This window comes from Capsaspora owczarzaki, assembly GCF_000151315.2.
Source record: "Capsaspora owczarzaki ATCC 30864 unplaced genomic scaffold supercont2.8, whole genome shotgun sequence".
NCBI classification, from domain to species: Eukaryota; class Filasterea; order Ministeriida; family Capsasporidae; genus Capsaspora; species Capsaspora owczarzaki.
In genome coordinates, this window is record NW_011887299.1 from 325,614 (window position 1) to 340,490 (window position 14,877).

The following is a 14,877-nucleotide window of genomic DNA, read 5'->3' on the forward strand; positions in this document are numbered from 1 at the left end:
CGGCAACTTGAAAGAGTTCAACACAGGTCCAAACACAGCGACCGACTTTTATGCATTGCCAATCACCTTTTTCGCTCCGTTTGTGTTGCAAGAGCGGAACGGGATGCGGTGCATTCCACCAGATATGGCCGTGGCTGAAGTGCAGGACTGTAGGTATTGAAGCAGCCCGTCCTGATTTGGGTTTTGTTTTGGGGCTCGGCTGCTTTTCGCGCTCAGTCGTTCGCTTGCATTGCCATTCCGTCATGACAGATATTCAAAGCTCTGGCAAAATGCTGCAAGAGGCGAACCAGCCAGCGCACCTGTCGTCTGAGAACATGACTCGCAGACAGCGTGAGTTGTACGACAAAATCAAGACGTATGGATCCGACCGGATTTGGTAAGAAAGTGAAGAGGTTACATACGACAGCGTGAACTGATGAAATGGAGGACAGGTTTCTCGACCAACAGATTGGCGATGCTGAAGCTCAGGCGATTTCTGAGGCACTCAAAGTGAACACGACGTTGACTCAGTTCGGGTAAAACATCTCACTTTGACTGGTGCATGTGAGTGCGTGATATCAGCAGAGGGCAAACAGAGTGCTCACTGATGGACAGTATGGGCACGAATCAGATTGGCGATGCTGGAGCGACTGCAATTGCTGAAGCACTCAAAGTGAATGGGAAGCTGTATTGGGTCGAGTAAGCCACCTCCCTTTGACTGATGCATGAAATTGGATGATCTAGTAGCGTTTTCGGGAATCCATACTGATGGAATGATGGACAGGCTGGAGGATAACCAAATTGGCGATGCGGGAGCCCAGGCGATTGCCGAGGCACTCAGAGTGAACACGACGCTGAAATATCTCATGTAAGGCATCTCACTTTTACTGATGCTTGTGAGTGGATGATTGAGCAGAGTGTTTTCGAATGATTCCTCATGGAAGGGACGGACAGACTGTACGCGAACCGGATTGGCGATGCGGGAGCCCAGGCGATTGCTGAAGCACTCAAAGTGAACAAGACGCTGACTAGCCTCAGGTGCAGGATCTCGCTTTGACTGAAGCATGTGAGTGGGTAAACCAGCAGAATGTTAAAGAGTGCTCACCGATGATGGAGGGGATGTGGACAGGCTGAGTAAGAATCAGATTGGCGATGCTGGAGCCCAGGCGATTGCCGAGGCACTCAAAGTGAACACGAAGTTGGACATGCTCAAGTAAGGAAACTCAGGTGTATCGATGCCTGTGAGTGGGCGATTTCAGCAGAGGACATTGAGAGTGCTCATTGGTTGCGCATCGCAGTCTGAATTGCAACTGCATCGGTAAAGCTGGTGCTCAAGCGCTCAACAAGGCACAAAGCTGTCGATATAAGTAAGATGATTATCGTAGACAATCACAGATAACAGAGCCCACTGAACGTTTGTCTTTCTAGACTCGAGTTCGAGCTTGAAACCCAGACGACCTTAGTGGCATTGTGCGCGCTTCCGCGACCGACCACTGCCGAGGACGCTCAGAGCGTGTTTCACCTCCTCATGAGCGGATTTCAGTACCACTCTGAAGCTGGCACCAACATGCAAACGTCGCCGCACTTGCCGAGGTTGCCAGCCGAGGTTGCTGAGCTCATCATGGACGCGGCTTGTTACTGGCCAGGGGTGCATGTTGTCGAACAATCCTGTCATGACCCAGATGAGAAGCCGCGGCCTGTGACAGTCACTGTGCCCAAAAGCACCGGTGGAAATGGCAGTCCGTTTCGTGTGCAAGTCGTCCAACTGCTTCGTGACAGGAGGGAGCATACCTACTTTCCAAGAGCCATTGACTGGATTATTCGAGATGAGCACGGTGCTGTTCGATACAAGGGTGCTGCGACACCGGTTGCCTTCGATTCGACGATCGAGTTTGTGACGATGCGGGCAGCCGACCATGCACACATCCGACAAATGCGCGAGGGCTGGCAATTTGAAGTTCAGCCTGGCAAGGCGGCCTGCTATGTGCGTTTGGAATCGCTTTTCCTGGGGTACATTTAGAGGCACCTTGGTCTCGCCGTCGAGGCACTGAGCAACTTACAGTATTAGGTTGGCACAACGAACTGCTTGTTCAACCGCCAAAAATCGTTTCTTCCAAAACCAACTCTGACTGATTGTCCACTGGTTTTCAATACAAACAGTGAACATTGTTCATAACGCTCTGCACCTTGATGTCGCTCGCAGTACATGTATTGTTGCTCTCGATCTGCCGTTCTTTCCAACACACCTGCGCCAATCGATTTCTGGGAGTCGACTGTCCGCTCTAGCTGTAGATCTAGTGAGCAATGCTTTCATGTGTTTTTCGCGCAGTCGGTTTTTTTTTTTTTTTTTCGAACTTCCAGTTCCATCTCCATCAACAACAATGGACGCGTCGACTGAGACAGCCGCACAGTCCGGCGCACTCGACGCGACGGCGCCCAGTCCCGCCGTCGCCGGCAGCAACAACGCCAGACCCGCGAGCAACGCCATCGTCAGCAACACCAACACAGCAGCTGCAGCAGTAGCAGCAGCAGCAGTCGAGGACGACGACACGGAGGGCGAGGGCGAAGACGTTGCGCCGCGCTTTGAGGACTGGGCTGGTCGCTGGGACCATATTGACAAGCTGCTTGTGCGCCGCGGCCCGTTCGCTCAGCCGACCTTCGAGCCATGCGTTGAGGTCAGCGGTGGTGCTTCTCTTGCATTGAATGAGTGGAGGGAAGAAGCGCGGCGGGTGTGCGTGTGTGTGTGTGTGTGTGTGTGTGTGTGGGGGGTCATTGTGACCTGCACACAACGTCAGCGTTTCTCGGCTTTTGGCGCCTTTTTGGTGCATCTTGACTTCTTCGTTTCTTTGCGATTTGTTCCTCAACAATGTCATTGTGAGGGCTGCGGCTCTTCGTTCTGCATGGATGAAGAGCGTAATCTCAGATCGACCTGTGTGTGTGTTTGCTCACCATTCCTCTGCTTGTTGATGCTACAGCTTCGAGACTTTCTGCTGGAACAGTGCCGCATCTTGGTGATTGGCGCAGGTGGTCTTGGCTGCGAATTGCTCAAGGACTTGGCGCTGAGCGGGTTTCGCAACATTGACGTGATTGACATGGACACGATTGACATTTCCAACCTCAACCGCCAGTTCCTCTTCCGCCAGAAGGACGTCGGCCAGTCCAAGGCGCTTGTCGCTGCAGAGTTTGTCAACCGCCGGGTTGCGGGCTGCAAGGTCACCCCCCACTTTTGCAAAATCCAGGACAAGCCGGAGGACTTTTACCGCCAATTCCAGCTCGTTGTCTGCGGCCTCGATTCCATCCCTGCGCGTCGGTGGATTAATGCGCTGCTCGTTAGTCTGGTCCAGTACAATGACGACAAGGAGATTGTTCCAGGCACCATGATCCCAATGATCGATGGCGGCACAGAAGGTAACTGTGTGCTGAGGTTTTTGCAGTTTTCTGTGAGACTTTTTGTTGGACTAAGTTTTACCGCGCTGTTTTGTGTTGCGGGGTTGCTCTATCAAGGGTTTAAGGGCCAAGCAAGGGTCATTCTTCCTGGAATGTCGTCGTGCTTTGAGTGCTCGATTGACACCTTCCCACCTCAGGTAAGAATGATGGCGATGACGCCTTTTCCTCCAATCCGGTCTTTCACTGCAAACCAAAGCCTTTGCTGACCTCCACTGCAAACCAAAGCCTTTGCTGACCTCCACTCTTGTTGGTTTTTTTTAACCATTCTAGACCACATTCCCTCTTTGCACAATCGCATCGACGCCTCGTATTCCCGCCCACTGCATCGAGTACGCCAAGATTGTCCTTTGGCCGCAAGCCTTCCCAGGTCAGCGTTTGGTGCTTTTGATTGTAGGGTTGGGGGACTTGCTGAAAACTCTCGCGCTGACCAGCCACTCGTTGGTTTCGTTTCAATCAATCTCTGAGCGCAGACCGTGCGTTGGACACGGACGACCCAGAACACATCAACTGGCTCTATCTGGAGGCGTTGAAGCGAGCCAATGAGTATGGCATTCAGGGTGTGACGTACCGCTTGACACAGGGTGTTGTCAAGAACATCATTCCAGCTGTTGCGTCTACCAATGCAGTGATTGCCGCCGCGTGCGCCAGCGAGGCTTTCAAGCTCGCCACTGGCTGCAGCTCCCAGCTGAACAACTACATGCAGTTCAACGGACAGGACTCGCTGTACACTTTTACGTTCGAGTACGAGCAAAAGCCAGACTGTCTTGTGTGCAGCAACATTCCTCTCGATTTCGCCTGCTCGGCGTCGGAGCCTCTTCGCGCTCTCGTTGAGCGCCTTTCCGAGCAACCATTGTACGAGTTTTGCATCGAGGCGGTTTGGATTGGCTTGTTTTTTTTCTGCTGGATTTTTCGCGCTCACCATTTTTTGTTGTGTGTTGTTTTGGCGACCTTCCTCAGCCAATTCAAGGCTCCTGGCATCCGTGGATTGGGCAAGACCTTCTACATGTCCGCGCCGCCAAGTCTCGAGCTGTCGACGCGTCCAAACCTTGATCGAACCCTTGCCGAGCTCGGTCTGCAAGACGGAGCCTTTTTGCAAGTTGCAGACGTCGCCGTCCCGCTTCCCGTCCAGCTCAAGCTTCAGTTCCGTCCTTAAACGAGCGCCAATGCTATTTGAGAGGCGATTGTGTTCTGCAGCCTGCAATTCGCTGCGGAAGAAAAAAAAAACCACGGTTCTTTGTTGGTTTTTTTTTTTCGCGACCTGTCGCTCTTTTAATACATTTTTTTTTCGAATCATTCGCGTGATGGGCGTACAACTTCAGCTTGGTTGAACTGACAAACATAACATGAAATAGTGTTTACAAATGACCAACCAAAACAACAGCTAGACCAAGCGCAAATTAACAGCACGCAAACATCCAAAATACAAAGCAACAAAAGCGCATTTATGCACTCGTGTTCATTGCCTCTTTGGCAGAGTCTTCAGCAGGCGCTTCGTCGTCGCCATCTGCGCCTTCATCCTCGTCTTCGCTTGTTGCCATCTCCGAGGCCTTGCGCTTGTGTCCTCCGTCCTGACTCTGGGCTTCAGCTGCGGTTGTGTCTCTACTCCAATGAAAAAGAAAAAAAAACAAGCACGCGTGAGATTCTGCTGCGGCACAACGATCGTTTTCGCTTTGTTTCAAAAATGGTTGGCAACCCTTACCCAGCAAACTCTTTTTGAGACACACGCCCAGCATCGGCTGGTCGGCTGGCTTTGTAGTTTTCGCTGGCTGCTTCGATTTCCGCCTCGTCCACAGCGCCACGAGCGTCAACGCGACGCGGCTCGCCGGAATCGCCGCCTTTGCTCGGGGTCATCAGCGACATGCGTCGGCTGGCATGAGAGTCGTCCTTTTCACGCTTCTTGTAAGACTGGCGATTCCGTCGGTCGTCTCCCTCGTCTTCCGAGTCGGACATTCCGTCGTCGTACGAGACGTGCTTGTCGGAAACGCGGGCTGGATACAAAGGGAAGAAAAAAATAACGCAAAGCAAGAATGAGTCAGTCGTCTGACATTGTAAGGCGGAGCAAAAAACAGTGGTGAATAAACCTACAGGGCAGACGCTCGTCGGGATCTTCTTGGTCTGAATCTTCGTCCTCGTCGTACACTGGTCGAAGCTCTTGCATTTGCACACCGGGGGCAAACTGCACATGTCGCAAGCTCTCGATCAGCGCGTTTCTGTGATTGGGCAAGATTTCAAAACAACAACAACAACAGCAACAACAGTGAGCATGGCATGCTCCATAGCTCGACGCACAATCTACAATTTGCCCCCCCCCCCGCCGCATTCGTCGCCCTACTTGATGGTTTCGAGATACTCGGGAGTGTTCAGATTTTCCATGTTGCTGGGAGTGACTTCCAGCTTGAAATCAGGCGAATAGTACTCAAAATAGTCGTTGAAGGGGAGCGCGGTGGCAATGCCAGTGCCAATCGCGACGGCGGTCTCGTAGGTCCAGCAACGCGCCACATTTCGAATAGTGTAGCCACCGCCACCAAGAAGCAGCGTTGGTACGTTAAAGCTCCGCACAAACTCGACGCACTCTGCGTGACCGAGCAGTGACAAGTTGAAGCAACCGAGACGATCGCCAGCAAGCGAGTCGGCGCCGCACTGAAGCACCACAGCGCCTGGTTGGTACCACTCCATCACGTGGCGAATAATCTGTTCGGCGAGGGTTTTTTTGCGAAAGCGGGTCGGATGAGACTTTGCGTTCAAACGCTCCCAAAAAAACAAAACAAAAAAAAAATAATAAAAATAAAAACCTGCGAAGACTTACCGGCTGGAAAACGTTCTGATACGAGAAATCGTCGATACCGTCACGAAGCGGAAAGTTGAGCGCATAGTGCTTGCCTCGTCCGGCGCCAATGTCGCGCAAATCGCCAGTGCCCGGGAAAAATTCTCCGTACTTGTGGAATGAGACGGTCATGACACGGTCTGTCGTGTAGAAGGCCTCCTCCACACCATCACCATGGTGGACGTCAATGTCAATGTACAGCACACGCTGATGACGCCTGTTTGTCGGACAAGGCAAGCGAAAGTGAGAACCGAAAAAAAAAAGAAGAAAAAAATCCTCCACCAAAAGCATCCAACTTCATCGACATAATGGCGCGTCTTACTTGAGCAGCTCAAGAATAGAAAGAACAATGTCGTTGACATAGCAGAAGCCCGATGCTTCCGACTTTTTTGCGTGATGCAAACCGCCGCCCCAGTTGATGGCGATATCGGTATCGCCCTTGTTCAGCTTGACAGCGCCGCCTGTGTGAGTAACAAAAAGAATGGAGCAGCAGGGAAGCAAAAAGGGAAAGCAAGTGAGGTGTCCAACGTTCAGAGAGGGGGTCCAGCACGGCGAGTTCATGGATGACAACAACGCGACTCGCATACCAATCGAGCCACCGGCGCTCAGCTGGCTATACTCAAACACGCCCTCAAAAACTGGGCAATCCTCTCCGACGTTGACTGCGTCGATTGGTGAAATGGCGGCAAAACAGAACGGGAGGTGAGCAACTGCTAAAAAAAAAAAGCCAAACAAAAACAAAACAAAAGAAAACCTGATCGCGCAAAAGAGAAAGAACCAATAAACCTTACATCGCTGCATCTGTCGAGTGTGGTCGCTCGAACTGGTCTCGTGGTTGATGCTCTTGAGGAAGTGAATGTACTCGTCCGAGTGGAACTTTGTCATTTCTTCGAACGAAGCCTTGTGGGGTCGCTGCATTTCGGCACCAATCACACACACGCACACACACCGTCAGCCAAATGCGACACCTCGACGCAACTGGAGGTGGGGAGGGCCATCCAAGAACGGTCCCTCCTTACGTAAATGTCCATCTTCTTGTAGAGGCCATAGTTGAGCAGCAGGTTGTGGGTCATGCGAACGCGATGCGGCTTCATCGGGTGTCCCTGGCCATAGTAGTAGTTGCCGATGTCAGCTGTGCAACAGAGATCGAGAGATAGAGAGAGGAAGCAGCAGTCAGCAAAAAGGTCACCAAATGCGTTGTGAAAGTGAATGGCGGGCGAATCGATCTGGTTTTCGCTTCCCACCACAAGCAGCGCCTTCCCCCTCCTTCCACTCATGCTGTTGTGCAGTCTCGCTTGTTTGTCTGATCTACGCGGCGTGTTGAAGCGGACGGACCAGTCGGGACGTGTGGGAATGGTTGATGGAACGCGAAACAACAAAAAGTGAAAGAAAAAAAAAAAGAAAAAAAAAAAGAGAGATCTCCGTTCCTCAAAGCCAAAAGGTCCAAAGGCGTTCTCCCCGCTGCCTTCATCGAGTGGCGACCGACAACAGGAGAGACTGGCGAGTCCAAAAAACGCAAAGAAAGACGGAGGGAAGCGGGGTTTCTGCTGCAGAGCCGTGCGTTTACCATCGTAAAAGTAGCACACGCGACGGCGGGAAGGAGTTGCAGCCATTCTCCAATGGAAAAGAAAAAAAAAAAAAAAAAGGATGACTGATCTGAGAACCTTACAATACAAAAACCGCATCCAACGAAATACAAATAAAAGGAAGCACTCGACAAGACAAGAGATGCAGGGGATTGGAAATGGAGGAAATGGAGGAAACGGCTGAAAAACTGCAAGGTCACGTCCTAAACTCTCACCTGCTGCATCTGTAGCAATAACGGAACTCGGTCGGCTTTGGTCTGTGCGTGGGTTGTCCAGTGATATGCCTAGACTAAGTGAAACCAAAGCGCCGCAATGACCAAGCGACAAGAAGGCGTTTCAATCTGAACCTTGCATCACGCCTCTTCCTTCCCCTTCCCCTCCCCTCGCCCTCTCTCTCCTGTCCGACCCACCTCAATTCCCCGGCGATCATCGCATTGACTCTGGATTTATCGTCGAAGCCAAAAAAGCGAAACCTTGCCTCAGTCATCTCTTTCTTTTTTCCCAATGGACTTTCTGGCCGAGAACAACTTGTGCGGACAGACGCTGCTGCGGCTCGTGTCGCGCGGCAACGCCATCATTGCCGAGCTGCTGCGCCTGTCTGCGTTCGTGCCCAGCGTCTTCCGCATGGAGACACGCGCCGACCGCGAGCGCTACGCCGACATTGTCCTCGACTTTAGCTACTTCAAGTCGAGCGAGTTCTACGACAACAAGATTGAAACCAATCCCGTAATGATGAGCGCAGCACAAATTCCCCCCCCCTTCCTCGACCCAACCGATCGATTTCGCAGACAACCCATGACCACAACAAGGACAGTGGGAGGGGGTGAGTTGTATTGGATTGCGCAGAAGCCACAGTGACGCGGGAGAAAAAGCAAACAAAAAAAAAAAAAAAAAAAAAAAAAAAAGACCAAATCTCAAGCTTTTTATTTGGATTTTGCTTCAAAGACAAATGTCCTGAAGCGATTGGCGGGAGGCGGTCTGTGCAACGACAACAGTTCATGAACTCCCACTTGCGCGGCACAGGGACTGCAAAGGGACCAACGGAACGAAGCGAAATCGAATGGGGGAGAAACAAAAAAAAAAATCGACAATGCTATAATGCAAAAGCCAGCAAAAAAAAAAAAAAAAAAAAAAAAAAAAAAAAAGTCACAAGGCGTTTGGTTTTTCGATGCAACCGACAATTGCGACGCTCGAGAAACGGCGCGCGCGGGTCATCACTTTGGGCGATTCGATGGGATGAGAGAAGAAGGCCGACTGAGATGCAGGACGAACGGGCGCGGCTGGGAGTGGAGCTGAAGTTAGGGGGGCGCAGCGATCACCCTTCGCTCAGCTCTCACTCTTCTCCTCCTCCCCACCAGCGTGCTGAAGACAGTCAGCACTGCAACAAGAGTCGCTCGAATTTAGGATGGGGAAAAAGTTGCAAGCTAAAGTCACCCCCAGTGTGACGGCGATAAAGTCAAATCTCAAACTCATTCTCTCACTCATTCTCTCACTCATTCGTTTGTGATTGTCGCCGCGACACAGGACCTGCTCGAACTCGACGAGGAGTTCCGCGAAAACCACATGGAACTGCTCACGCGATTCTACCTCGCGTTCGAGAGCATTTACAAGTACGTGATTGACCTCAAGCGATACTTGGAGGATTTGGACGAGGGCATCTTCATCCAGCAGACCCAGGACACGGTCATTTTCAACGCAGACGGCAAGCAGCTGATGGCGGAGGCGCTCTTCCTGTACGGCGTCATGCTCATGATTGTGGACATGCGCCTGGAGGGTCCTGTCCGCGAGCGCCTGCTTGTGTCGTACAACCGCTACCGCGGCGCCCAGACGAGCGATGCGCACGTCGACGATGTGTGCAAGCTGCTGCGCTCGACGCGCTTCAACCCCCGCGACGGCTGGGCCAAGCGCCCTGCAGGCTACCCCGAGGACTACTTTGCCCGCGTGCCCATCAGTCCGCAGTTTATCGACATGGTGCTCGGCCGCCTGCGCACCGACGACGTGTACAACCAGATTTCGGCCTACCCGCTGCCCGAGCAACGCTCGGCCGCGCTTGCGACCCAGGCATCCATGCTCTACGTGATCCTGTTCTTTGCCCCCGACATTCTGCAAAACCAGCAAGCCAAGATGCGTGAAATTGTCGACAAGCACTTTCCCGACAACTGGATTATCACCATCTACATGGGCGTCCCTGTCAACTTGATGGACGCCTGGGAGCCGTACAAGGCGGCTCGCCTCGCGCTCAACAACACTGGCGAGCTTGGCAACGTCAAGCACCTGGCAGAGCGCTACGTCTCGCGCGTCAACAAGCTCAACAAGGACGTGGCCGCGTTCCTGACGGAGGGTGTTCTGGTCGAAGAGTATGTGCTCGACCACATTCCAAAGTTGATGAGCTGCATGCGCGACTGCAACGTGACCCTGCGCTGGTTGATGCTGCACACAAACGAGGCTGCCGCAGAGGGCTCGACGCGCTCGCGCAAAATCCGCGAGCTCGTCCTGGCGGCAGGCTTCAACCACCGCGACCTCTTCCAGCTGCTGCTCAACACGAGTCAGTTTGAGTTTGTCCTCAAGCAGCTCTTCTCCGAGCTGCTGGAGCGCAAGCAAGCCAAGTGGCAAGCCTGTCAAAAAGAGGCCGCCGAGCGCATGACCGAGCTGGCCGACGTCTTTAGCGGCACCAAGCCCCTGACGCGCATTGAAAAGAATGAAAACCTCCAGGCGTACTTCACCGAGATGGCCAAGCAGATCAACTCGCTCGACTACTCGGACTCGACTTCTGCCGGCCGCAAGATCATCCAGCTCATCCAAGCTCTCGAGGAGGTGCAAGAGTTCCACCAGCTCGAAACCTCCCTGCAAATCAAGCAATTCCTCGCCGAGACGCGCACCTACCTGCACCAAATGATTCGCACCATCAACATCAAGGAGGAAGTGCTCGTCAACATTGAGCTGATTGCCGACATTTCCTACGCGTGGGAAATCATTGATCTCTTCACGCCGTTCATGCAGGAGAGCATCAAGCACGACCCGTCCGTCGTCATCAAGCTCCGTGCCACCTTCCTCAAGCAGGCATCGGCGCTCGACGGGCCCCTCATCCGCATCAACCAAGCTGCGTCCCCGGACTTGGTGTCTGTCTCCCAGTACTACTCTGGCGAGCTCGTCTCGTACGTGCGCAAGGTCTTGCAAATCATCCCGGAATCCATGTTCCGCATCCTCGAAAAGATCATCCACATCCAGACGGAAAGCATGACCGAGCTCCCAACCCGGCTAGACAAGGACAAGATGCGAGAATTCTGCCACTTGGACGAGCGATACGAGGTGGCGCGCCTCACGCACGCCATCTCGGTCTTCACCGAGGGCATCCTTGCCATGAAGACCACCTTGGTCGGTATCATCAAGATTGATCCCAAGCAGCTGCTCGAGGACGGCATTCGCAAGGAGCTTGTTCAGCAGGTTGCGCTGGCCATGGACCGCGTTCTCGTCTTCCCACGAGGCAAGAATGAGCTGGATGGCCGCCTCGACCAGCTTGCGCTTCGCATGGACGGCTTCCGTCGCTCGTTCGAGTACATCCAGGACTATGTTAACATTTACGGCCTGCGCATCTGGCAAGAGGAAGTGTCGCGCATCATCAACTACAACGTCGAGCAAGAGTGCAACAGCTTCCTCAAGACCAAGGTATACGACTTCCAGTCCATCTACCAGTCGACCGCCATTCCCATCCCGCGCTTCCCGCCCGCGCCCGAGGACGTGTCTGTCAACTTTATCGGCCGTCTCGCGCGCGAAATTCTCGGCCTCACGGACACCCGCACCACTGCGTACATTGAGGCCATGAGCGCTTGGTACGACACCAAGACTTTCAAGGAGGTCTTTGCGATTCGGTCGTTTGGCCGCCTGCAGAAGGCCGTCGGAACGTTCGGTCTGACTGGCCTCGACCGTCTCTTCTCCTTTATGATTGTCCGCGAGCTCCAAGTCTTCACGTCGCTCATCAGGAAGCACCTCAAGCTGGAGCGTGGCCTCAAGGGTCTGCTCGAGGAGATTTCTCGCTCGCTGGAGCCCACCCACCAGCTGCCCGATCAACCGCAAAAGCTCTACGCCGCGGCCATTGCCAAGATGGCCAAGCTCTTCCCAGCCTACGTTGATGTCATTATGCGCGTTGGCCAGCTCCAGATTCTGCGTCGCCAGATTGCTCACGAGCTCCTGTTCTCCTGCAAGCTCGACTCCAAGCTGCTTGCCAGCACCCTGACCGTTTTCAACACCTCCATCAAGATGGACATTGACGAGCACTACCGCGACCCCAACAAGCCGTACCCCGCCGAAGACAACCCGCTGCTGTTTGAGCTGGCGGCCTATCTCGAGTCGGCCGGCATCAGCGACCCCTTCACCAAGATTTACACGACCTCGACCAAGCTCGACCATTTCCCGCTCCTCAACTGCATGTTTGTCTTGGCCCAGCTCACCAAGCTCTCCTACAACAAGAGCGTCGGTAAGGGGATTGGTTTTTTTTTGTACTTTTTTTTTGTACTTTTCTTGAAATTGGAAGTAGTCGCGTTGGTTCGATTTGCCACACTTACATTTTTTGTGCTCCAGGTGCTCTGATGAGTCGTACCAAGAACGATCCCTTGGACGGCACGCCGTTCGCTGTCGGCATCATTACTCTGCTCAAGCAGTTCCACTCTTCGCATTCGTCCAAGTTCCTCGCCCTGCTCGGCCAGTTTGTGCGCGCCCATTTGAACTTTGGACCAAAGTACGTGCATTGTTTGGATTTGTTGTCTTTGCATTTGTTGTCTTTGCTGGGCTCTTGTTGCTGTTTGCTGTGACTGACCATCATGTTCGAATTCATTCTCATTGTGTCAGGGACAAGGTCGTCGAGCTGCCAGCGGAGGTCGTTAACGTTCTCGTCTTCCTCGAAGAATACAGCAAGTACTCTGGTATTTCGCGCAAGAGCGTTGAGGCGCACATTCCTTCATATGTCTTTGATCATTTCCGGCAGTAAGGTCAGAATGCTCCTGACTGTTCCATGTGTCGGTATCTTTTCATTCGTTGTTTTCTCCAGACCTGCTTCTTTTTTTTTTTCTTTCTTTCTTTCTTCCATCTGGTTTTAATGTCCTATAGTATCTGTCATAATTGTTGGTTCCTGATGTCATTTTTTTTTCTTCAAGTACAAACACAAACGTAAACACATTGACAAAGTGGAATTTCTTAAAATGAACCAGATTGGTCGTCACTGTCGCCCCAAAAGGCCGCCGCAGAGGCGGCAGAGAGATCACCGGCTGCATTGGAGGACGATTCGCCGCTTGGAATGCCTGCTGCCAGTGGAAGCGGCAAGGCGGCAGCGTGCTGTGGCGGTGGCAGCGGCGGTCGCGTATTTGGCTCTGAAACCTTCACATACTGCTCGGGCACGTAGCCATCGCGGCCGGCCACACGGGCGCGAAGCCAGCCACTGCCGTTTGGTGGCAGCATGACGGTCAGCTCGTCGCCAGCGCTAAAGCTGCATTCGTACTCTTCGCGAGAAATAAAGTCGTACAGGGCCCGAGCGCGAGCAGCACGCGCCGGTTGCTGAGGTTGCTGCTGTTGCTGCTGTTGTTGTTGCTGCAACGGTGTGCCAGTTGTGGCAGAAGAGGCTGGATCATTTGGACCCAAAGCCGGCTGCTCGCCTTGAGCGGCAGCCACCTCCTCTCGGAGCAGGCGCCAGATGGCCCAGGGGAAGGCAAACACAACCGCTACAAACAGGAAAATGGGCCACGATTTGCTCTTGGGGGACGCGGGCGTGGGGTTTCCGTTTGCGTCGACGGAAGGCGCTCGTGCCATCCGCTCCTGCCGCATGGCGCTTGAAATGTTGGCCAGCTGCGCGTCAATCCGCGGGGATCGTAGGCCCATGGCCCGCAGCAGCCGCAACACAATATACCGCACTGTGCGGAAGACGGCGATGGCCGAAAAGATGGAGGCCAGCTGGTGCCGGAGTCGGGCAAAATGGTCGGCAACGCCGAGCACCGCACGGAAGGAGCTGTACGTCGCATGGAATGTGGATTCGAGCATCATGGACACGGATCCGAATGCCTGCACAATGTTTTCGATTGCCTGGTTGTGGTTGTTGAACAGAGCCGTTAGTGAACCTGCAGTGAAAAATGATTGCGCTCTGTGCAACACAAACCAACTTACTTGAAATGCAGTCCGACTGCTCTCTTCGGCGCGAGTGGTCAGCGAGCTTGGATGCATGCCATCGTCCATGCCACCCATGCCATAGCCTCCGCCATAGCCACCATAGCTCGAGCCATATCCGCCGCCAAAACCGCCATAGCTCGAGCCATATCCGCCGCCATAGCCTCCATATCCGCCATAGCTGCTCCCGTATTGCGAGCCGTACATGCTGCTCCCATATGCACCCATGCCACCGAGTCCTCCCACTGCGCCATAGCGACGGGCGTACGGAGACGCCGCTGCGTACGGTCGCGACGAGTAAGCACCTGCCAGCAGTTGGGCAACAGAATTGAGATTTTCGGAGTCGGGACATGCGATGAACATTTATCCACCTGCGCCATTTTAACACACCTGCTGCTGGCTGGAGCGCGGACGAGGACGAGGACGCTGCCAGCGAAGCGGCCGAGCCACTGAATGGCGGCTGCGAGGGCAGCGGCGGGGCGACTGCACTGCCATTGCTATTACCAGAATTGCTGCTATTACTAGTCGCAGCAGCAGCAGCAGCAGCAGCAGCAGCAGAGGGGTGGTCGTGTCGTATCCGGAGTGAGGAAGCAGCCGACGGCAGCCCGCCTCCGCCCAGCCAGTCCGCTCCGACGCCGCCCATGCCGCCCATGCCACCACCGACTGCGGATGTGGAGCGAGTCATGCCAGTGGTGTTGGTGTTGCTGCTGTTGGGGTTGAAGCCGGGCAGGTCGCTGCCGTTCATGCGCTCCCACGGCTTTGGAAGCGCCATTCAATTTGTTTGAGCAAATGGAGATGTATTGAGAGTGAGTGAATGAGTGAGTCAGTAGAGTGAATGAATGAGTGAATGAATGAATGAGTGAATGAATGAGTGAAGTGAGGGTCGTTTCC

The 14,877-nt window shown here is 53.6% G+C and overlaps 5 protein-coding genes across 5 annotated transcripts; 3 read left to right on the forward strand and 2 right to left on the reverse strand.

Annotated features, from left to right (window-relative positions):
- Nucleotides 1-124: 124 nt before the first annotated feature.
- CAOG_05042 (hypothetical protein) lies at nt 125-1,999 on the forward strand (the record flags this gene model as incomplete). Its single annotated transcript, XM_004346677.1, has 9 exons — nt 125-149; nt 250-337; nt 432-515; nt 595-678; nt 764-847; nt 934-1,017; nt 1,109-1,177; nt 1,278-1,346; nt 1,408-1,999. The coding sequence occupies 9 exons, from the start codon at nt 125-127 to the stop codon at nt 1,997-1,999; spliced, it is 1,179 nt and encodes a 392-aa protein (XP_004346727.1).
- A 361-nt stretch (nt 2,000-2,360) lies between these two features.
- Nucleotides 2,361-4,579, forward strand: CAOG_05043 (ubiquitin-activating enzyme; the record flags this gene model as incomplete). Its single annotated transcript, XM_004346678.2, has 6 exons — nt 2,361-2,654; nt 2,955-3,387; nt 3,484-3,563; nt 3,697-3,793; nt 3,897-4,284; nt 4,384-4,579. 6 exons carry the CDS (start codon nt 2,361-2,363, stop codon nt 4,577-4,579), a joined length of 1,488 nt encoding a protein of 495 aa, XP_004346728.2.
- Nucleotides 4,580-4,728: 149 nt separating this feature from the next.
- On the reverse strand, nt 4,729-7,898 carry CAOG_05044 (histone deacetylase 2). The gene is made up of 10 exons (XM_004346679.2): nt 7,818-7,898; nt 7,270-7,382; nt 7,042-7,162; nt 6,838-6,912; nt 6,573-6,711; nt 6,233-6,467; nt 5,759-6,117; nt 5,512-5,636; nt 5,126-5,414; nt 4,729-5,025 (listed from the first exon to the last, which is right to left on the reverse strand). Exons 1-10 carry the CDS (start codon nt 7,861-7,863, stop codon nt 4,869-4,871), a joined length of 1,659 nt encoding a protein of 552 aa, XP_004346729.1. The 5' UTR covers nt 7,864-7,898; the 3' UTR covers nt 4,729-4,868.
- A 429-nt stretch (nt 7,899-8,327) lies between these two features.
- CAOG_05045 (strumpellin) lies at nt 8,328-13,008 on the forward strand. The gene is made up of 4 exons (XM_004346680.2): nt 8,328-8,562; nt 9,361-12,310; nt 12,415-12,571; nt 12,682-13,008. Exons 1-4 carry the CDS (start codon nt 8,341-8,343, stop codon nt 12,818-12,820), a joined length of 3,468 nt encoding a protein of 1,155 aa, XP_004346730.1. The 5' UTR covers nt 8,328-8,340; the 3' UTR covers nt 12,821-13,008.
- Nucleotides 12,914-14,848, reverse strand: CAOG_05046 (peroxisome biogenesis factor 13). The gene is made up of 3 exons (XM_004346681.2): nt 14,377-14,848; nt 13,987-14,291; nt 12,914-13,905 (listed from the first exon to the last, which is right to left on the reverse strand). Exons 1-3 carry the CDS (start codon nt 14,756-14,758, stop codon nt 13,027-13,029), a joined length of 1,566 nt encoding a protein of 521 aa, XP_004346731.2. The 5' UTR covers nt 14,759-14,848; the 3' UTR covers nt 12,914-13,026.
- Nucleotides 14,849-14,877: the final 29 nt, after the last annotated feature.